At 34.1% G+C, this 25,151-nt stretch overlaps 1 protein-coding gene across 1 annotated transcript; it reads left to right on the top strand.

The window, feature by feature from the left end:
• Window positions 1-336: 336 nt before the first annotated feature.
• Window positions 337-23,090, top strand: LOC140744837 (circadian clock-controlled protein daywake). Its single transcript, XM_073076527.1, has 5 exons — window positions 337-474; window positions 9,438-9,657; window positions 20,449-20,579; window positions 21,648-21,803; window positions 22,866-23,090. The coding sequence occupies exons 1-5, from the start codon at window positions 393-395 to the stop codon at window positions 23,027-23,029; spliced, it is 753 nt and encodes a 250-aa protein (XP_072932628.1). The 5' UTR covers window positions 337-392; the 3' UTR covers window positions 23,030-23,090.
• The last annotated feature ends 2,061 nt before the right edge of the window (window positions 23,091-25,151 follow it).

Raw genomic sequence — 25,151 nt, 5'->3', positions numbered from 1 at the left:
TTTAAAAACATAAGAAGATTAATTACCAAAACGTTATCATACATCTTATAATTATGGTCAAATAATGAAACCTTTCTTAGCTTTCATTATTTGGAACCATAATGATTAGTGTGAGGTAACATAAATATTTCGTAGCCAAAAAATCATACTTATTCCATCGAACAATCGAGATTAGACTAAAGCTAAAAATGTAAATTCGATGATAATAGGATCCGCAGATTGATATAATCAACTTACACGAGTTAACTAAAGGCCCACGGCAACCGGTTCACAATGTCAAGCCGAAGGTCCAGTAATGTATACATTTAGACGATATAAAGCAGTTATTCGCTTTTCGGCCGCAGTGGTGGATCTACCATTAATTGCTACACACAACTCGTTAGTTAAACAAAATGTTATTGCAAGTAACGCCATCTAGTATACTTTTGTGTTTCGTGCTCAGTTTCTTCGATGTCGGATATGCAAAATTAGCACGTAAGTTTAAATTGTTTTGCTAGCAATGAATTAGATATACTTAATAAAAATAAATTAAACAATTTAATGGCAAACAAATGACAATTGGTGATAAGTTAATATATTTTGTTTTTTTTGAACATCGTAATTAACAACTGTACTTTATTAATTGCAAACTACAATTTATGGTACGGAACTGTCGGAACTATGGAACGTAATATTAATATAATAATGGTCAATCAATACATTTCAGTTTTTAACACCAGATTGATTATATACGCTCGTACATTTTTACACTTTACATACGATTTGTATATATCCAGTTTTTGAGACTTACAATTTCCTTCTTATACTATTTCGTTTGTCTACATAAAAAAATATATCTAAATTATTTTTGGATACGGATAGTTTTTATCTTTTTTCTATCTCTTCATAATATTAATTATTATTGTAATAATTGTTGTTTACTATTATTATTTTGTTTATTTTTATAAAGAAACATTTTGACATATCACACAGCTTAAAGTAATCCGCTATTTTAACCATTATTTATTGATTTTATTATAATTATATTATTATTTGGTATTGTAAAATTGCCAGGGAAATAAAGAAATGTATCCCATGTTTCCTTTGTTACTGGTCATCGATTAAAAAATCAATATCTTGTAAGACATTTCAGCTAAATCACGATATAATTCCATGTATACTATGTAAATACATATAAATAAAAACCTATACATATATTCTAATATAAATAGAATGTAGAATAACTTTCACTAAATAATTTTGTCTATACAGGATTTACATAGAAAACAATCATGCAGTCCACCTGATTGTAACCAAGGCATCTGTCATCAATTCCATAATAAAAAACAACATTAATTCTAACTCCTGATTAATTAATTCCACTCCTGAAGACTAACATTGTCGCTTCTTATATGCAATTTAGCTAGCAGCCCTTCCACCGAAAGGCAAACACTGCTCTTTTTTTTTTAATATAGGAGTAGCAGACGAGCATGCAGTCCACCTGATGGTAAGTGGGTACTGCAACCCTTGGACATCTGTAATCAACTCCAGACAGGATTAGATATTCCTACCTGAGGTCGGCCACAGATGCGCCGCTACCCCTGAGGACTAAGTTGGAATGCCTCGGAAAAGTCTGTCTCCCTTACCACACCCTTCAAACCGGAACACAGCAGTAATAATAACAGCAATAATTTCTAACGTAAAGTAGTTCTTGCGTTTCGTTTAAAGGTTGTGGATGCCGGTTCATTTACATATTAGGCTCTACTATCTTGGTCCATAGGATTGGCATGTGTAATTGGCTTCAGGTAAAACCTGTTCATTTTTAGAACATAAGAAAAGCAGACGAGCATGCAGTGCACCTGATTTGGTTGCAGTGGTTAATGGCCACTGCTGCCCATGGACATATGTGATCTTCCCCAGATAAGATTAGATTCCTAAGTGAGGTCGCCCATAAATATGTCGCCACCCCTGAGGACTATAAATATATAAAATGTGAAATGAATTTATAAAAAAACGTTTCTATGTAAATTAAATTAATTAACACAGACACGAATCTTCCCGTTTTTCTCCAATATGTCGATACCGGTACCGCATCGGTCCGCACCGGTGCACGGTGTAGTGTCGTTTCAAAGAAAAACTGCCAAATATCAGAAAAACTGTAAGCCGGCTTACTACTAACATTAAATACATTAAAAATGTTATTACTTACATTGTAGATATTGATTGGCAATATTGAGTCCGAGGTTCGATCGATTACATGCAATTTGTTTTCAATACAGTAAATAGATACTGAAAATTACTTAGTATTAACATAATTCGTTAAATATACGCATGCATTTAATCGTGATTAACATGATTTTATCATGATAATAGCAGCAACCATAAATTAGTTCATTGAATCTCAACAAAATCAATTTCAAATAATAACTCAATGTGAATATACAGACTTCATATACTTTTTTACACAATTTGGTCGTATGCCATAAAACAGAAAGAGGTAATTAGCACTTCTATGTTTTACACCTAAACACAAAAGAACAAAACAATGTAACATGTACACACAAATGGTATTCTTAAACACTTTAATATCATCTTTGTATTGAAACAGAATTAGCAAATGTTTATTAAAGCAATTAAAGGTGCAAATGTTTTCCAGGAAGAAACGTTCTCAGTATTAAAATACATGTTCGCCTAAGGTTCTGCCGGATTAAGCCTCTGATATTAAAGTATTAAGGCAATATATAATTTACTCCATTTTATGGATAAAAAATACAATAAAACTTATTTTTATGAAGGTGGTAGAACCCTTTGTGGTTCGACTCCGGCGGTGCCACCGCCATACCTATTCCTACCTTATAACAGCAGTGTTAGGCGCTGCTGTGTTCCGGTTTAAAGGGTGTGGTAAAGAAGACAGACTTTTCCGAGGCGTTCCAGCTTAGTCCTCAGGGGTAGCGGCGCATCTGTGGCCGACCTCAGGTAGGAATATCTAATCCTATCTGGGGTTGATTACAGATGTCCATGGGCGGCAGTAGCCACTTACCATCAGGTAACCTGTATGCTCGTCTGCTACTCTTATATTACTTATTTATTTTTAAGTTAATGGGATATATTTAACCCATATGAATAATATACTGCCCATTGTTATGCACAAAATAGAGCTAGGGTATCTAGAGCATCGTAAGAAATGATTAAAATTGGGGTTGGGCGTTACAGGCGACCGGGCTTAAGGAACCGCCAGCGACCCCAAGAACGATGACGGTATGTTTGGCCGCATATCATCAGATACTCCTTACAGGAGCACGAAGGACCCAAGTCCTCCGAGTACGGTACTCCCGGTCTCAATTATTTAGATGTCTGTCTGATTGAAAACTACCTTTTAATAAGATATTAGATTGAGGTAGCAAACGACGATGCAGTCGATAATCGATGATAAGTGGTTATTGCCGCCAGCGGACATCTGTAACGAATTTCATATAGACTTCTACCTTAAAAGATTTTTTATGATATTAAAATATAGTTTTTGCCACGGCCAAGGTAAATCAGGTAATTTTTACCTTTACTGTTATAACAACATTGTATCTATACAGGAAAATAATTAAGAACTAAGTCATTATTATTGTAAAATTACTACTTAGATTCACTTAATCATAGTTGTGAACTTCAAGGCAATCTTGAAGTAGATAATAAAAATCTAAGTAGGTATGTACTTAACAACTTAATTGATTCATATTGACAATTACAGTTTATATGCACGTTAAACGATGTCAAAAATAATCATTACGATATGTTATTTATTTAAAAAAAAATAGCAGTGATAGCCTAGTGGTTAAGAAACTCGGCCTCTCGATCGAGAGATCCGAGGTTAAAATCCCAGGCACGCACCTCTGATTTTTCAAAGTTATGTACGTATTAAAAATTAATTATCACTTGCTAAAACGGTGATGGTAAACATTTTTATAAAAACAAAAAATCTCAAAGGTATGTGAAGTCTACCAATACGCACTTGACCAGCGCGGTGGACTATGGCCTAATCCTTCTCACTACGAGAGGAGACCCATGCCCAGCAGTGGGGCAGTAATGGGTTGTTGATGATGATGATGATAAATATTTTTAACCGTTTCGTCTATGTTGGTTAACTTTCAAAACAACTTAACATTTTTTGACAGGACAGAGGTCAAAGGTAAATAAACATAAGATTTCTTGTGACTAAATTTAAAATTATCGAGCTCTCCAGATAGTTCGAATTACAGTCCTCTATTTTTTAAAGACAAATACTGATAGTTCTCTTAATATTTTTGAATTTATTAATTTAGTTTATCAATAAGCTTTAAGGTAGCATCGTAGATTATAGCCTTTTTTTTCTCAACGAGGGGGAAACCTTCAAAAGGTACCCGACGACGTGGGGGCGACGCCAGGTTATGTGGAATTTTTACCGCACTAAAACCCCCCCGGTGGCCGCCCTTAACGCTTGTTGGAGAACTCCGGGATCTCCGACGGAACGCAACCGGAGTCCTCCAAGCGCGATGCCCCGATCGGGCTCTGCCCTGGGAGAGCAGTTTTCGCTCCTCCCACACCATCTGGTGTTCACGACGGTATGCGACCACTAGCCTAAGCTCTTATTAGTTTTGAATGAAATCTCTGCCCACCCTCGGAATAGTATATCTTCATTTAAAGTTGATCAATGCACTCTACATTAGGTGATTAAACTATTTAATATTGGACTTGACATTTACCAATATTAAAAGTGACTACTATCGCTATTATAAAAACATTAGCTTGATTAAGAAATTCCAATTAATTCATATTTAAGCTTGAAGGTGTGATGCATCACCATATCAAATAAAGATCGCTTTGACCTACTTTCCTTAGAATAGAAGACAAATATGCGAGAATATTATAAATATTTTCGTATTCACTTCTAACCTTGAATTTCAACTCAGTGTGCTTAGGTAATACATGCGATTTATTTGTGGGTTCATGGGCGTTGAAAGACTTGAAAACAATAAATATAATCTGGTTCAATAAAGGATGTATTCCAAAATTGCAATTTTGGCGTACGTTTTTCAATGTTACATTATAGACAAAGAGTAAATGACATAAACAGATTCGGTCATTTTTAAATACATTTTTGAATGCATTAAGTAAAAGCCGATAGTTTTCTTTTTTACCCGACTGCCAAGGAAGGGTTATGTTTTTCGCGCGTATCTTGTATGTTTGTCTTTCTTTATTTGATCCGATCTTACAAACGGCTGGATGAATTTCAACAGTTAAGGTGTCATTATATTTGTCTCAATGACCCGAGTGTCCTTAGATAGGTATTAGTAAAAGAATATCAAAATTGCGGATTTTTGGCGCGAAATAGTAACACATTTAAAAAAATAAGTTAACTGAACCTATCGAGTAGGGTACCAAATGAAAGGAAATTAAACGGATATTATAAAAACATATTTGTATATATATAAAACAGCAAGGTGACTGACTGACTGACTAACTAAATGACTTTTTCATTTTTCAGAAATCAACGTACAGCCTAAACCAAGGACCTTACAGTTCTGAAATTTTGCACACAGGTTCTCTATATAGCGTGAATAAGTACTAAGAAAGGCCTTTTGGAAATTTTACCCTTAAGAGTAATTACTTGTTGTTTTATGTAAGGCCTAACATGATAAAGTAAAGACGCCTCTATATGTACTTATTCACTATAATGAAGCAATGATATTTGTGGTGTAGATGTAAATAAAACGATAAGCCCAATTCGACAACACGAATATCGTTCGCTCAAATCAATAATGATAATGAAACATTGTCATTACTATAATAATAAATTCGCTTAAATAAATTTTGCATGTAGAATGTTCCGATAATTTTAGCGTCCATTAATTAATTTAATATGCGTTACTCACAATGACATATTTTAATTTGTAAGCTGCTAATAATGATGTGAGGCTCTATTTTGGATAATTTTATTTACATAACATAATTCTATATATTTTACATTTAATATATTATTTGTTGCCAAGAGGTGACTATTACTCACATAAATATATAACTGACAATAATTTAATAAGTATCTCGAAGTTAATAATATGAATAAGAACAGGTCTTCCGGTTAGACTTTAAACAACATAAAATCTTTATTTTATCCTTCTCTTTGATGTCGATGTTGTCATAATATCTAATAAGTCTGTGGTACAGTACCATAATTCTTAAATCTTAAAAATATTCTTGTATGTTATGTACACACGAGTACATGTATTATGTTTTTGTATGTATAAACAATATTATTATATTTTGTTTTATTTAAATTATCTGTGATTAATCTGTGATTTATGCTTCCGGGTACAGTGTACAAATAAGAAATAATAATTAATTTAATATAAAGTTTGCCTTGATACATTTATATAAAAGGTTAACATTAAAATATAACAAAGTTTTAAACTATGCGGAAACATGTTTTAATCTTATAAATAAATCAAAACACCTATGTAAAAAAAACTACAAAAAACATTGTAAGACAATCTTTAATTAGTTTACATTTTCTAAATAGTCTACTATACCTTACTATAATAATTACGTTTTATTAAGTGTGACTTTATGACCTGCAGCATAATAATACCGTACTACAAAATACAAGTAGTTTTTTTTAACATTTGTATATTTGCGTTTATTAATCTTATACATAAAATTCTCGTGTCACAATGTTAGTTACCGTACTCCTCCGAAACGGCTTTACCGATTTTTACCAAATTTTATATGCATATTCAGGTCTGAGAATCGGCTACTATCTATTTTTCATACCCCTAAGTGATAATGGTTCTTCACCCTTAATTTTTTTTATTTATATGGCAACACAACGTTTGCTGGGTCAGCTAGTATTAATATAAACATCACACACACTGTTCAAACAGACAGCTGCCTAAAGGTGCAGGCTAATCTTAGAAGCAACTGACCCGATTTAGAAGGGATTTCAGGATTTAGACGGGCCCTTAAATACACTCCATTTTACGTTTAAAATATGTCTAACTGCTAAATAATATTTTTTATAATCAACTGCTGTCAAAGTATATTTTCACCCGACTATGGAGGGTTAATGTTTATCAATCATATGTATGTAGCGTATTCTCTGGCATACTCTACAGACCAAATGGCTTTATGGAATGTAAGTAGATATTGTTGGATTCGAAAAAACACTACCGTTTCCTTTAAATAAGTCGTAACTTGTTAATGCTAAAAAAGAGTACTTTGTGAAAAGGAATTAACGTTTATATTTTATGTATTTAATTCACATATTATAAGTATGTGCGTTTTAAAATATGCGTCATTTTAAATATTTATTTACACACAACTGTACACAACTGCAATAAGTGTTAAGTATAAATTTTAACTACATATTTTGTATGGGATGAACAAGTTCCTGATTTATGACATAAAACGCGCTGAGGAATCATTAACACCTCTGAAATGTAAACATTTTATCGCCATTGTCAATCACATACATAAGCGTGAAAAAATAAAATATTTTTTTTATCTTCCTCGTTATGTCTAACCTTGGACCGTAATGAGATTTGCATCATTAAACATAACATTGACATGCTTTCTTACACGTGCAACACTAGCGTTGTTATAAACATTATTGCAAACAACTTTACTTTGCGCGTGACTCCGTTCTCATTGTACAAATAATATTTTATCTTTGAAATGTACGCTGTAAAGTTAAATACTGCTAAGGATAAAACCACGAAATGTAAAAATAATCTGTAGGATATATCCAAAAATTTAGCAAAGTAAGTTGGAAGTGCCAAAGAATAAGCAAAAGACTCGATTCATCATCATCATCAACAACCCATTACTGGGCAAACACTGCTGGGCACGGGTCTCCTCTCATAACGAGAAGGATTAGGCCATGGTACACCACGCTGGCCAAGTGCATATTGGTAGACTTTACATACCTTTGAGATTTTTTTTTATATAAATCTCTCAGGTACGCAGGATACCTCACGATGTTTTCCTTCACCGTTTAGCAAGTAATAATTAATTTCTAATACGCACATAACTTTGAAAATTCCTCTGAATTTTTGGAGGTGAGTGCCTGGGATTTGAACCTCAAACCCCTCGATCGAAAGACCGTTTCGAGTTTCTTAACCACCGGGCTATCACTGTTTATCTTAAAGACTCGATTAGATTGAAGAATTCCGAATTAGGAAACTACGATTTAACTCTATAACGGCCTAAGTATAATAGGAGATTAGTTTAGTAGTCTTAAAGAAGGCATATTATAGATTCTTGTTTTATTCTCCCTCAAATAATTACAGTGGTATTGTAGTATGGTTAAAATATCAGCCTGACTTAAATCAAATATTGAAACAAAGGAAGCACTAATTGGTTTTATCTGGTACATTTTAATTAGGTATATTCTTCTATTATATTAAAACCAAGAACATTTATATGAAAAATACTTCAACGCAAATATAAACGCAAAGTCGATAGATTTTTGTTAGTCACAAGTATTCAAAAGTGCTAATTACCACGCACAAACGTGTAAATATCGCATTATTCACACATCGTTAATTCGTGTGTTTCCTCATTTTTTACTTATATCAGAATCAAAATTACATTAAATATTACGAATTGTTTTTATGTACATACATCCATACAATTGTCGTGTAAAATCAGTAGATATATTGTCTTTATGATACTTATAGTTGCGAGTAGCAACACCCTATTAATATTCCAATGCTGGGCAAAGGACTTTACGTGAGAGACTTACATAGCGTAACCTAGTAAACTGTGTTTTTGTTTATCTTGCATGCGTAATATGTTGTAATGTACAACATATTCCTACGCATATTTTAAACTTGAATGAATAAATTAATTTAAAAATATTTTAATTTTATAACAAAATTTATGTTCATCTTTAAAAAATGAAGTTTCAGCTATGATAATACGGATGCGGACATCAAGTGATATTATTTTTTGAACTGTGTAACACCCAGTAGGTTGTAGCACTTGTGAACTTTGGGTTCAAGTGGACCCCGCTTATAAAATTATTGAAGACAATTACCTTTTTGGCAAAGGGAGAGATCTCCCGCCGGGCTAGGTGATCCTGCCCGGGAAGCGGCCGAGCTTCGACAGTCTCAGTTCGGAGCTTGTATATACGCATGATGTGTAGAAAACTTCGATAGCGTGATTCAGCAGCGCTATCTCTTGACGAGTAGCGGGAAGTCGCTACACTTTTTTAAAACCTCTACTTTCTTACATATCTTTTAACATAACTTTAATAGTAGTTACATTAGCATATCTTAATTACAAACTAATTTAACATGTAACTTGAATAAATTAACTGTTCTAATATATTAGTAGTAATGTACGAAAAATTGTTTATATAATCAATATAATGGATCTTACAACTTATACCTTCTTATATACATCATATACTGATTTTTATGTTTTCTTTTCAGCTGACTACATCCATCCTTGCAATGCCACCACAAGGGCGTGCCTTGTTAAATCAACACAAGATGCAATTCCTGAGTTCGTCCAGGGCATTCCCAGCCTTGGGGTCCCATCGCTAGATCCCTTCGTTATTGACAAGCTATCAATCCCTCTCAGTGGTCTCAAAGTCACTTTCTATCAGGGAAAAGTGACGGGTTTTAGAAACTGTATAGTGGACAATGTCATGTAAGTATTTTATTATTTAAAAAAATTGAATAACTCTGAGTGTCTCTTCGATTTTTTCTATAAGTCATAAGCATAAAATAAGAAATAAGAATAAATTAATTATCACATGCTAAAACGGTGAAGGAAAACATCGTGAGGAAATCTGCATACCCGAGAGATTTATAAAAAATAAACTCAAAGGTATGTGAAGTCTACCAATACGCACTTGGCCAGCGCGGTCGACTATGGCCTAATCCTTTTCATTCTGAGAGGAGACCCGTGCCCAGCAGTGGGACAGTAATGGGTTGATGATGATAAAATAGCTATCTCAGTAATATATTTATTCCTGAATTTGGTGGACGCACAGCCGTGCGTCTAGATACGTATAGTTAGCATCACTGTTTTTTTGCTTTGAGGTGAAAATCCTTTTAAAAGGTTTCTTTTCTTTCTAATATTGTTTATTCTTTTGCAAAAAATAAAACTTATTTAGAGTAACATAGTAACATTCATAAAACACTATTTAAACAAAAACATACATATATTATTTCATACATTACATAACTTGTATTGGTTCATTTATTTTACTGTCACCACAACCTTGTACTAACAATAGCGGTGTTGCAATCCAACTAAACCTTTAAGTTCTTCTTTCCTTGATTACACGTTATATTTGGGCACAACAGGTTATTGAAATAAGGTTTGACCTAGAACTTGATGCTGTGATTTACAAGTGATTGTGATTACATTTGTGTAAATTATTATAACCAAGATACTATTTTGGAGTCTTATATAATATTAAAATCTTTTATTTTTTTTACTTTTTATATAGGAGTAGCAGACGATCATGCAGTCCACCTAATTGTAAGTGGCTACTGCCGCCATGGACATCTGTAATCACCCCAGATAGGATTAGATATTCCTACCTGAGGTCTGAGGACTAAGATGGAACGCTTCGGAAAAGTATGTCTCCCTTACCACACCCTTCAAAACGGAACACAGCCGCGCCTAGCACTGCTGTTATTAGGCAGAAAAAGGTGTGGCGGTGGTGCCGCCGGAGTCGAATTTATTTAGTTTGGTGATATATTATTTTAGGTTTTGTTCCTTTCAAATGTCGCTGTGTTCGAACAGTAACACGTACATTGAGATTATCGAAATTCGAATAAACCAATAGATAGATGAATAATATTTTTCCACAGGATGTTACGTTGGAGTCATTCTAAATTAAAGAAGTAACTTACATATTATAATGGACTAAAATGTAAAACAATATGGAAATGAAAATTGTGGAGCGCATTCTACTCATAATTCATTCATAATCATCAGTGAATCTTGGAAGTCTTAAAATTTTTAAACATTTTATTCGGTAGATTTCGGTATCCAAATCTGAGATGTGTGTGATACGTATGTCACATAAACACTTCGTGAAAAAAACGGAGCAAAGGGGGACTAATAAATTATTTATTAACAGAGCCGTGACCTTCCATAATCAGTAAATGACAAAATCAATAGCCTTAGACAGGGACACACATACAAACTCTGACATAACATAGGCTTAATGTAATTCCATTCACTGTGCAATTTTAAAGGCATCTCATTAAACCGCTCTAATGCCGTGAACACACATATGGTATTTATATTTTACTAGCTGACCCAGTGAACGTTGTGTTGCCATATAAATAAAAAAATGTTAAAGGTAAACAACCCTTATCACTTAGGGGTATGAAAAATAGATAGTAGACGATTCTCAGACCTACTGATTATGCATATAGAATTTGGTGAAAATCGGTAAAGCCGTTTCGGAGGAGTACGGTACTAACATTGTGACACGAGAATTTTATATATAAGATTTTCATATGCACGTTATACATACGTTGCAATAAATGAATAAATTTAAAACTATACGATGAAAATTTTACCTATATACGAAACTACGATACGATTCTTATATTTGTTTATTTTTATAGTTACTTTTTATTTATATTCTAAACTGTGTCATTGCAACTCCGGAGGCAGATTTTTCGTATACAGAATATTTTTTTCTTGAATTCAATTGAATTTGTCAAATTTGCATCTTCTTTCACCATAACAAAATTATATTAAACGTCAAACGAAGTTCCTTGTGATTTCCGGGAGAGCTCTTAGGTTGAATTTTGTATTAAAAAGATGTAAAAATTCATCTTGTAATCCGGCGATCTAATCTGCATTTGTGAATCTCTATTTACAATTTACATTTCCTTATTCACAACATTAACCTAATAAAAAAGTACTAAAATAATATTATTTCATATATATATAAAACAGGCTTTAAAAATACTTATAATAAAATATTTAACTATTAATAACTTATAATAAATCTCTATTTACTTTTTAGACTTTTCAAGACAAAAAATAACTTCTTATTACTCCTATTCTCTATTACTCCTTCTCGATTTTATGCTTAACATTTTACATCCATTTGCTTTTAACCATTGTAGCTTTATTTACACAACCAATACATTTTATTATACAAATATTGAAATTCTGTACGATAAATCTATATGTATTTGTCGGCGAGTTCCCACTACCGCTCTTAGTTGGTTCCATATTAATGAAAAATGAACGAAAAGACTCGTATGAAAATCACTTTTATTCACTTTCGTTTACAATTCGGGCAGAGTAACGGCTTACACGACTGATTAAATGCGAATGAATCACGCTCTACCAGCGCGTGGACTTAAATACTACTCAAGTGACAAACAGCGTAAGAACTACCCTCTCACATCACTTGTTTTGTTATAACAAGTGACGTGATTCACAATAAATTTAACTATTAATAAAATAACATTATATTTAAAATATTGTTTTAAAAATACGAGAATAAATATTTTAATATTATTATAATTCATATAATTTATTTGGTATGACTAACAAAGTGTGTTGAAGTACTACCGGAAGTCGTCCATATTTTAATCTAAATATTAATTCCACATTGACAATCAAAATTAACATGATAAACATTAATATTATATATTATAAAATGTCTCGCCGCCCATACGGCCATACTGACTCAGCGCGCTCTCTGCGCAATTCTGGTGTTACAAAAATAAACCCAAAATAAATATAACATAGTTATAAAATGCCTCGCCGCCCATACGGCCATATTGATTCAGCGCGCTATCTGCGCAATTCTGGCGTTACAAAAATAAACCCACCATAAATATGACATAGTCAACACACACATCAGGCATCACCCATCCTGGGATCTAGCCTCCAAGACCGGGAAAAGGAAACGCATGGTGGCCAGCCAGCGTCGGGGAAAGGAAATGCGGAAAGGAAATAAATAAAGCGTAATAAACCCACAATAAATATTACATAGTCAACACAAACATCAGGCATCACCCATCCTGGGATCTAGCCACCACACAAATTAGGCATCACCCATCCTGGGATCTAGCCTCCAAGACCGGGAAAAGGAAACGCATGGTGATCAGCCAGCGTCAGGGAAAGGAAATGTGGAAAGGAAATAAATAAAGCGTAGTTACAAAAACTCACTACACTGTTCAGAGTTTAAACAATAATCTGAACTTATTATTCTTAAGTATTTGTTTCAAAGTTCTAATTTACAAGCCCATCCGCCCATACGGGAGATTTATCACTCATCAAATGGATCTGCCTGTCCAACAGGGGCAGGTCTTAAACAGTCGTGACTAACGATCTTTTCAGAGCATCCGCGTAAATTTACATGTTTCAATTTATAACGGTCGTTAGGTAGAATTTCCAAAATTTCCATCGGGCCCTCAAATTTAGGTCCCAATTTTGTAGTATGACGTTCATGAATGCGCATTAAAACAAAATCTCCAACTTGAAAATGTTTGATTTTAGCTTTACATTTATCAAATCTAATTTTATCCTGAATAGATCGCTCGTCCATCCTTTCTTTACTAGCATTCCTAACAGCAATGAGATTGTCAACAGGTTCATCATCATCGACTTGGAGGAGCTTGATAGCTGGTGGAGAACATTTTTTGCCAAGTAATAACTCCATGGGGCTTTTGCCTGTACTTTTCGAAACCGTGCAATTTATGGCTAATTGTAAATCCTGAATTGCATTGTGCCACGGCTTATCAAGCTCCACCACTGACATGTTGTCTTTAATGATTTTCATAATACGTTCCACCTGACCGTTAGCCCTGCTGGCGCCTTTCGCTACGACATGATGTTCTATACCGTAATTTTGACAAAATTGTTTAAAATCCAGTGAAGTCATGCTTCGGTCTTGGTCAGTTATTAGTCTAGTGGGAGTGCCGAAAATAGTAATGACTTCGCGAAAACATCTAACCGCAGATTCAGATGTCCGATCAGTTGAATAAACTAAATGAACGTATTTAGTAAACGCGTCTACATAAACGAAAGCATATTCGGGGTTATTACGTTTTCCATTCATTTGACCGGTGATATCCGCATGTACTGTGTGGAAAGGTATTGAAATTTTGTCAATTGGATGCAAAGAAACTTGTCTAGTGCCTGAAATTCCCTTTCTGACTCTACAACTAACACAATTCTCAATGAACTTCCTAACTAATTTTGACATATTAGGAAACCAATATTGTTCTCGAATCTTTGCCAATACCTTTTCCCAACTAAAATGTTGGAGTGAATTATGATAATGAGAAATGAGATTCCAACGATAACTACGAGGAACTATTATTAATTTACGTGTTTTATTATCTATTTGAACCTTACGTCTTAACAATTTATCTTTCAAAATAATATAGGTGTCTGCGATGTCTTTGGAGATGGAGTCAGACTGTAATTGTTCGACTATATTTTTAAGTACAGGATCACGCTTTTGTTCGATAAGTAACCAATTATGGTCCAGAGAAGAAGAATTAATACGAAAACGCAATGTTTGAACTAATTGAGATACATCAATTTTATCAGAGGCAATACCTGTGTTAGTTACATTTATTGGATTCCTACTAAAATAATCCGCATGAGCTAATTTTTCCCCCTTGCGATACTCAATTTCGAACTGATAAGACTGTAGGAAAGACCACCAACGGTGTACCCTAGGAGTCAATTCTTTCTTATGTAGTGAGGCTTTGAGAGAGTTACAGTCAGTTACGACTTTAAATGAACGACCATATAAGAAGTGACGAAAATGCTTAATTGCTTTGACGACTGCTAGTGTTTCGAGCTCATATGAGTGATATTTGCTCTCCGCATTGGTCGTTCGCATACTAAAATAGCCAATAACGTGAGGAGTCCGATCTTGTCTCTGTATCAATACTGCGCCATAGCCAAGAGCGCTAGCGTCGGTATGTAATTCGGTCGGTAAATCAGGGTCAAATATCGTTAGTAATGGGGATGATGTTAAAAGGCTAATTATTGTTTGTCTGGCTTTTTCTTGAGCTTCAGTCCAGTTCCAAGGTACGTTGGATTTCGTAAGTTCATACAAAGGTATCATTATTTTGGAAAAATTAGGAACAAATTTCCTAAAATAACTTGCTAAACCATTAAATTGGCGAAGTTCTTTTACATTTTTAGGAGCTGCAGAAGAAGACAGCGCTTGTATCTTTAGGGGGCTTGGTTTGACTGTACCATTTTCGATAACATTACCCAAAAATTGAACAGACTTTTTCAAAAATGAGCATTTTGTAATATTTAAAGAAAACCCCGCATCTGTTAATCGTTTTAGAACAAGATTTAGATTTTGTAAACCTTCTTCAGCAGTCTCAGATATAATCAATATATCATCTATATAAACGACAGCAAATTTATCTTTATAATCACCTAACGCTTTGTTAATTGCTCGTTGATAGACTGAAGGCGCGTTACAGAGCCCGAAAGGCATTCGCAAAAACTCATATTGGCCGTCAGGAGTTACAAAGGCAGTTTTTTCTATTGAGTCTTTGGAAATAGGTATTTGGTGAAATCCTGCGGCCATATCAAGACATGTAAAATATCGCGCCTTACCTAATTTGTCTATCTGATCCGCGATCAATGGTAACGGATAGTGATCTCTAAGCGTATTGGCATTAAGCTCTCTGAAATCAACGCATAATCTATCGGAGCCATCTTTTTTCTTTACTAGCAAAATTGGACTACTAAAAGGAGATGAGCTTTCACGAATTATGCCATTACTCTTAAGATCATCTATGATACCTTTAACCTTCTCACGTTCTACCGGGGACAATCTATAGGGTCTGCGCTGTACAATTTTATCCGGGTTTTTCAATCTGATTTCTAATTCACCAGTATTAACTTTTGAAACGGAATTACCAGTTGTAAAACTCTGTCGAAAGCCATTGACAATATTCTTTAATTTGGTAAGTAAAGTCTGGTCTGTAACGTCAGTATCAAATACAAAAGGGGATTCTAGAGTAGTGCATTCACTCACAAGCTTCACAACATAATCAGCATCTCGTTTTACTGAAATTCCAGTGTTACTCAAAGTTACACTGAGACCAGGAATTTGCAAAAGATCATAACCGATCAAAATATCAAACTGTGTCTGTGTATCACCAACAACATAAAATTCTAGCTCTACACTGACGTCATTAATTTCAACAATGGTTGTGATTGTTTGTGTTGAACGCACTGGGCAACCGCCAATACCCAAAAATACTACATCTACAATTTTCCGTTTCCCTGGAATTGAACCAGAAAACCGTTGCCGAAGCAATGAACAATCAGCGCCTGTATCGAATAAGCAATCGTAAAGTTTAGTGCCGATTTTTACTCGTGTAGTACTCCGATTTACAGTATTACAAAAATTTATCGATTTACTTTTAAAAGCTACATTACGTTCGTTATTTTGTTTCCGGAAGCAATTTTTTTCTGTATGACCCATTTTATGACAATATTTGCATTCAATAGACTTAAAAGAACTACTAGGAATATTGGTTGTTTGGTAAGAATTGGGGTTAGAGTTTGACACAGAGGTTTGCTTTGAGGTTAACGAAGGTGAAGGAATGGCAACTTCCTTACAATCGCGAAAACGATGACCATGTTTGTTACATTTGAAGCACGTAAGCATTTTATCGTAACTAGTAAAAGATTGCGATGCACGCGGTCTTTTAAAATTATTATTAGGTTTTTCTACTTCCACAAATTTACGTTTGCGATAAGTTTTTAAAACAGAGACCAGCTTAGGCAAAGAGTCAGGTGTGTTTCTTAGTAATTCAGATCTAATATGTTCAGGATAAATACCTGTTAGCAAGGCGTCGATCACCTCAGCGTCTGAAGCTTCAGGCCGGACTCGTTTGAAGAGTGTCCACCCAGTAGTGGCGTACTCGGCGTAGCTGGTGGCTTGATCCGATGTGTAACTGCGCCATTTGTGAACGTCGTCTGCATATCGAAACTCCTTCCCAAATGTCCTGATCAGATCTTCTTTCACTTGTTCCCAGGATGTAGACTGCAGGGACCAGGTGTCAGCCCACGTCTTCGCTCGTCCTTTTAGTTGTAGAATGGCTTTCATGCGTGCCTCTTGAGGAGAAATACTAAAAGCAGAAATAGTTTCATCAATATTTGCACACCAATCTCTGACGTCATGTGATCGGACGTCCGGGTCAAATGGTGGCAAGTAGAAATTGCTGCGATCACGTGGCGTTGAAGTCGCTGAGATAGCCGCAGTAACTGCGCTCGTAGCTGCCTGTTTCGTCACAGTTGTCAGTAGATTCATCACTTGCTCCATGGTGAAAGTAGGGTCAGGTCGATATTCCGTGCCTGCGGAGGCTCCAAGTATTGGAGATTGTGATCCCACCGCTGCTGTCGGCGAGTTCCCACTACCGCTCTTAGTTGGTTCCATATTAATGAAAAATGAACGAAAAGACTCGTATGAAAATCACTTTTATTCACTTTCGTTTACAATTCGGGCAGAGTAACGGCTTACACGACTGATTAAATGCGAATGAATCACGCTCTACCAGCGCGTGGACTTAAATACTACTCAAGTGACAAACAGCGTAAGAACTACCCTCTCACATCACTTGTTTTGTTATAACAAGTGACGTGATTCACAATAAATTTAACTATTAATAAAATAACATTATATTTAAAATATTGTTTTAAAAATACGAGAATAAATATTTTAATATTATTATAATTCATATAATTTATTTGGTATGACTAACAAAGTGTGTTGAAGTACTACCGGAAGTCGTCCATATTTTAATCTAAATATTAATTCCACATTGACAATCAAAATTAACATGATAAACATTAATATTATATATTATAAAATGTCTCGCCGCCCATATATTCTATACACTAATAAATGAGCCAAACTGTTGCCCGTGGAAGTGTCTCCAACACTAGCAACTTTACCATTATCACTTTTAACTACCAGAAGATATTTTAATGTGTAAACCACGCCTTAAAATATCCAGTTCGAGGTAGGTCATATAATAAGCAAAATCGAAAAATACACAAATGTTACGCAACAAACCTGACCGAAATTGGGTCGTATATTTTTTTAGCAAACTCGATTTTTTCAATAACACAGCCTAGTTTTGAATATCAACGTATGGAATTTGCAAAATCAAAAAACTGTCAATAGTTTAAAAAGTATGTCAAATATTTAAAATAAACTTTAATTCCTGAATGTTATACGCAAGATACCAAAGAAAACATGAAGGTGGTAGAACCCTTTGTGGTTCGACTCCGGCGGCACCACCGTCACACCTGTTTCTACCTAATAACAGCATTGTTAGGCGCTGCTGTGTTCCGGTTTGAAAGGTGTGGTAAGGGGGACAGAGTTTTCCGAGGCGTTCCAGCTTAGTCCTCAGGGGTAGCAACGCATCTGTGGCCGACCTCAGGTAGGAAAGTCTAATCCTATCTGGAGTTGATTACAGATGTCCATGGGCGGCGGTAGCCATTTACCATCAGGTGGACTATATGCTCGTCTGCTACTCCTATATTATAAAAAAAACAACTCCTCTGGAATGATGTTCCTAGGACTTTTTCCGTTAACGTCGGTGTCGATTTTGTAGGAAAGCCGTTGACAAATCGTAGAGAATATTGCTAGATAAGTATGATGTCCGCAGCCACTAACTTGTTTCTAAATTTTATTTATAGTATGCAACTATAATTTACTCAAATAATCATTTATCAAAAATCTTCATTAAGATCACAAATTTCCACCGCAAAAATCTGGGTCATTTAAAGTAGTGTACATTCAAAACTTTAATTTTACACTACTTTAAGATACAATTCATATAATAAGAAGATCAATTTCATCTCATCATTTCAATTTACATAAGTGGCTGCCGGTCAAGGTTGAAACCTTGAAAGTTTACGTTTTTTAACCGCTCGACGCGTCGTGCGTAATAATTTCTTGCGATATTTCTTTCTTATGTAATAATAATTATCGCGTAAATAATAGTAAAACACATTATATTACGCCAAAATAGTTATAGTAATCTAATACATTGATTATTCTATTGCATGCAGTGACATGAACCGTGCTTTATAGACTTGTAGTTAAATAAAATAAAATTTCCGACGCAATCCGTACTTCGTGATCCATATTACATTTATATATCTTGAAAATTAAATTCAAAGTTTTCCTGCTTATAATTGTATTCTTTTTGTATCTAACATACGAAGACAAAATTATACAAAAAAAACTAATTAAGTCGTGTCTTTACATTGTGTTAGTGTTTCTTTATTTAAATACTCTTGAATCCATTACTTTAGACTGGATTGGTTCAAATAAACATCATGTTTATTTCATTGTAGTAATTTATCAAAATTTTACTTTTAAATTAAATAATAATTTATGAATTTAATAAGTAAATACTTCCTTAAGATCTATGACTTTATATATAAAACACTAATGTAAAAACTAACAATTGTATTTTACCAATTGCCTTTTATTTTTAGATCATACTACAACAGATAGTACTTAACAACTATCTACGACAATAAAATAGAATAGAATTTCTAATCAATCATCTGCTCATCACTAACTCGGGTCTCCTCTCAAAATTTCTAATGACGCGAGCAAAGTTTGGCAAAAATATTCTCTCAAAAATTATAATAGACTGTTAGCACGGTAATGCTCGATTCTCCTTACGCACAATACCCTTACCCTGAGTTTTTACATTTTGACAAATATAACTGTTTTGGTATTTGTTTACGTATTTGCCCATACAAATTCCAATCAGCGCCCCTAGCGGATTGTATCAGAACTATAGTGTCAGTAACGTAACATTAAATGTCTAAATTGACAAAATGGCGCTTTATGTTTTGTCTCCCTTTTTTGCGAACATGTGAGGCAGACAAAAAGACTTGAGCACTATGTTTACTCAGTCTACTGAAGCAAACGGAACAGAATAATGGATTGAGTAAACGTAACGTAAAATTGTGAGATGTTTTAAAAACTCATGGATATTTTTTTTATAATATAGGAGTAGCAGACGAGCATACAGTCCACCTGATGGTAAGTGGCTACTGCCGCCCATGGACATCTGTAATCAACCTCCAGATAGGATTAGATATTCCCACCTGAGGTCGACCACAGATGCGCCGCTACCCCTGAGGACTAAGCTGGAACGCCTCGCAAAAGTCTGTCTCCCTTACCACACCCTTCAAACCGGAACACAGCAGCGCCTAACACTGCTGTTATTAGGTAGAAATAGGTGTGGCAGTGGTGCCCCCGGAGTCGAACCACAAAGGGTTCTACCACCTTCAAAATGGTAAGGGTACTGCTATAGTCCTCGTTTGTTACATTACAAGGAATTGTCTAGTGTTGAGCATCCTAAGATTCTTTGACATTTGCAAAGTTCAAAAGTAAAATAAGTATAATATTATAATAAATATTTTTTCCAGATCTGAGTTGGAGAAACGTCACTTCGTATTGGAATTCCACTGCAATTTAACTATTAAGGGACAATATGATGCAGTTGGAAGAATTCTGCTCTTCCCCATCAACGGAGAGGGAGACGCTAAAATAAAACTAAGTATGTATTCTTATTATTATAAGTGTATATATTGATATAAAATTCTCGTGTGACAATGATAGTTACCGTACTTTTCCGAAACGGCATACCGATTTTCACCAAATTTTATATGCATATTCAGTAGCATCGGTTACTATCTATTTTCCATACCCCTAAGTGATAACGGTTGTTCACCCTTAACATTATTTTATTTATATGGCAACACAACATTTGCCGGGTCAGCTAGTTACTTATAATTCGTGAAGCCACTAATGTAGATGCTTCCAAGTATGTAGAACAGACCGATCCTGGTCTTGATATGCATCCTGAGATATGTGATATGGGAACCCAAAGTACAATTGAAACTAAGATCTGCCACAGTTACCAACTCTGCCCGTAGATTGAGTTTCGACGCCTTGTGCAAACTTGTATCCTTTGAGTGGACTCTTTAAACTAAAACAGCGTTTAATACTCCTGTTAAAGCAATAGGTGTAACGATAGTACCTTAGGATGAACCATCAGAGGTAATGTTACCAACTTTTCAACTACTATGTGCCGATGCACATAAGTTTATGTGACCTTAATCCATGGGGATCTCTTTGTGACTGTGCTTTGTGACAAGTAATTAGATATTTTCAGTTTCACAGTACATAGAGTCTTATTCATATTTTTCGGTATATTTATTTGAGTCAGTTCACTCATTACAAAAAATAATACTTATGTAATTAATTCATTAAATAACATATACAGTAATATTGAGTTAAAACTTGTTTCTACGAAAAATAATAAAACTTAATAACAGCTATTGTTTTTATGATCATAATATTAAACAAGCTTATTTACATACAACGTTATTAATCTGAATAAAATTTTAACGCATTTTGAATTATAAGTCATTTTATTATTTTTTGTTTTGGAACAAACAAAAAGTACGACTGCTTCGTTTCCTGTTTTTAATATCTATTTGTATTTTTTGCGCCATAATGAGTTTCAAACTATCAGTACCATAATATGTTACAGTTTATACCAAGAGGTATATGAAGTATTTTTTCGACATTACAATCTGGTAATTAAATTTATTTTTTTCAGCAAATTTAAGAATGAAGGTGGATATAAATACAAAATACATCAAAGACGACAAAGGTGTCGATCACTTTGCGATAAGAAACTACAAATACTCTTTCAGCTATGGCGACAGAGTTGTGTTTGATCTGAAAAATCTTTTTAAGGAAAGCAAAGAATTAAGTAAGTTATTGTTTCATCATGCTAAAACAAATGTTTATGTTACTTTTAATGATATCTGTTTGTAAAATACATACAGCCGAATACAGAACCTCCTTTCCGAAGTCGGTTATAAATAAACTTGAGCCAGGAAGATATTTAACAATGACAGACAAAGAAAACAAAAAGAAAATACCAATATATTAATGAAACGCATTAAAAAAATAGTTAAAAAGGACTTGCCTAAACCAAAATTATATTTTTTTGTAATTACGATGTTCATATAAATAACGAATATTTTTATTTTTGTTTAAGTCGTTTAAACCTTTTAAGTACTTAAGGAAAGAAAAGTGATATATATTCGTTTTACGATTAAAATCACATTTCTTAAAAAAAATACTGAATTAATCACAATAAATCAAAATTTAATTTTATTGGTACAATGGTCACTTGCTTGTTAAATATATTTTAAGACATGCATCGTTGCTTGCCGCAATAGTATTGCGAAATAAGATTGCAATCTATAACGTGATGGCAAAAACAAATTAATATAGCATTGAACTTTATTTACCAAAAAGAATGTGAGCACTCTATTGCCTTTTATATTTTTTTAGTCAATTATATTTCTTATCTACGAGACATGTGCCATTACGACACTATTAAAGGAATCAAATTCAGTTTAAATACACATGGGTTCAAATATTTGCGCAAATGTTGGTTTTATACGGTCTGGATGAAACGTCTAGTCAAAGTAAAATTTGCGCTTGTGTGCGAAACTTTCCAAGTTTATTCCAGCTTGACCGCTGTGTACTTAAAGAAAATAAATTTACAAAAATATTTCTATAAAAAGAGACAAAATAGACTATTTATTGCGTAATAAATCACTGTCCGAACGTGCTGTCACAAACATAGTTGTGTTTACTGTCTACCAGACTTGGCTAGTCTATAATTTTGTTTATAGCGCTTCCATTATGTCCTAACAAAGGAGGTGAAGGAACTTCTTTGTTAGGGCAAAATGGAATTAGGGATTAATAGGTTATTATTCCGTTCTTCCATTAACTTAATAAATCGTTCCTTAAATTCCAGGTGACACAGTATTAAAGTTCCTGAACGAAAATTGGAAAACAGTCGCAGAAGAGTTCGGGAAGCCTATTGTAGATTACGCGGTAGACTTAGCTATTAGGACTATTGAGAAATTCTTCTTAGAAGTACCTTACGAAGAACTCATCAACGTCCCATTGCCGCGGTGAAAGATAATTATATTATGTGTAATACTCAATTATAATCTAGTATACGTTTTTATTGTTCCTATTTCTCTTGTTTTATTTTCTCCTAAGAAAAAGTAAAAGGAAGCGACAAGGCTGAAGGTATTTTTCTTTCCTGTTTCTAATGATTACGAAAATTAAGCGACGCGTATTTTTTTCATAAGAACTAAATGTACCTACAGATAAGAAAGAGTTGTTATTCCTTGCGGTAAGTATAATAATTAAATTGTCTAATATTTTTATGACAATGGGTTGTTTTATGTACCTATTGGTCATATTTAGAAATAAAGTATGACCTCTGTTTAATTTTAATTTTCTGGCGAATGAAAAATACACTACTAAAAATAAGACAACCATAGTGTCAAACTAACCCCTATTCATATAACTTGAAATGAATACTTTTGTTCCACTTACCCCGCCTTACAAGTGCAAGTTGGATAAAGTTGACAAGTTTTCTCACAAAAACAACAATTGTGAATATAACAACCATGTTATTTGGCTGGCAATCTTCTTAACTTTGCTTTTATTGTGATCAGAATGAAAAAAGCGAAAGAATAGGTCATCATAGTTATTTTTTTGACAGTAAGAAATTTGAACTGCGGTCAAGGAACATTATTTAAATTAAACAAGTGTGTAATTTTTTTGAATAATAATAATAAATAACGATATTAGTCTTATGAAATAACAGTTATAGCAGTCGTAGTCATCGTCAACCAATAAAAACTACTGGGCATCTTCTTTCATTGTGAAGGGGCTATATGTATATGCTATGTATATCGGTACTTGGCCAGCCCGATAGACTGTACTGTCGGACTGGCCAAGTACGCATTAGTAGACTTCATACACACTAAGTACTTTTTCTAAAGAATTCACGATCATGTAGGCATTATCGCTGCTTATTGAAAAAAACCGCGGTATCTTTTAAATACATGTTATTTTTTTACATTATATTGGAGTAGCAGACGAGCATGCTGTCCACCTGATGGTAAGTGGCTACCGCCGCCCATGGACATCTGTAATCAACGCCAGATAGGATTAAATATTCCTACCTGATGTCAGCCACAGATGCGCCGCTACCCCAGAGAACTAAGCTGGAACGCCTCGGAAAAGTATGTCTCCCTTACCACACCCTTCAAAACGTAACACAGCAGCGCCTAACACTGCTGTTATTAGGTAGAAATAGGTGTGGCGGTGGTGCCGCCGGAGTCGAACCACAAATGGTTCTACCACCTTCAATTGTTTCAATTGTTTTTAATACTGAAAATTCAGAGATGCTTGTCTGGGGTTCAAACCTCGGATACCTCAATAGGGAAGCCAAGTTTCTAAATAGTTGCTTAACACGGGCTTGTTAATGGTAAAAAATAGAATTCAAATTAGCCTTGTTTATGCTAATAAAATTTATAATAGATATAAATAAACAACTTGAAAAATTCCATTCATAAACATTTGACCGATCAACGTCGCGGTCAACCACTCAATACGAGTACGAGTACCTAACTGTAATATTTGAGTGACATTAATATATACGTTAATGGTAAAATATGAATATTTATAGCATTCGCAAACTTCGCAGTTGCAAAATAATTTGATTAAATAAAATCTGCCAAGAGTGAGCCGGCAATTAAAATGAGGATCAATATACAGCAATCAGTTTGTTTGTGTGTAAAAATTATGTTCCAGTTCTCACAAAAAAGTTACACTTACGGTACACTAATTTGCAGCTTTTCTTTATGATGTACTCGTATATTGGAAACATAATATTTTATTTTTCAAATTATATAAAGTAGAGACTTAACAGGTATTTGGTAAAAGTATGCACCCTAATCTTATCTGAGATTGATCAAAGAATGGACTAAATGCCCGTTTGCTACTTGAATATTATAAAAAGAAAAAATATATGGCTCAAAAAAACAGAAATCATAAGGAAATAAGAATAATTGTTCAAGAATTGTGAAATATAAAACGTCAATAATAATATCAAACTATTATTACTGTTCTATTAAAATTTTCCACAGTTGTTGAATACAGGTTCTACAGGTCAAAAAATAATTATAGATTTGATCCAGTGTACTAGCGTAAAGTTAATAAGTGTATTGGATTGATGAGT

This window comes from Epargyreus clarus, unplaced genomic scaffold (genome assembly GCF_041222505.1).
Source record: "Epargyreus clarus isolate Ecla_fem2 unplaced genomic scaffold, WU_Ecla_fem_2.2 ptg000009l, whole genome shotgun sequence".
In the NCBI taxonomy this organism is placed as follows: Eukaryota; Metazoa; Arthropoda; class Insecta; order Lepidoptera; family Hesperiidae; genus Epargyreus; species Epargyreus clarus.
The sequence above is the reverse complement of the archived record's forward strand: the minus strand, read 5'-3'. Positions and strand labels throughout refer to the sequence as shown.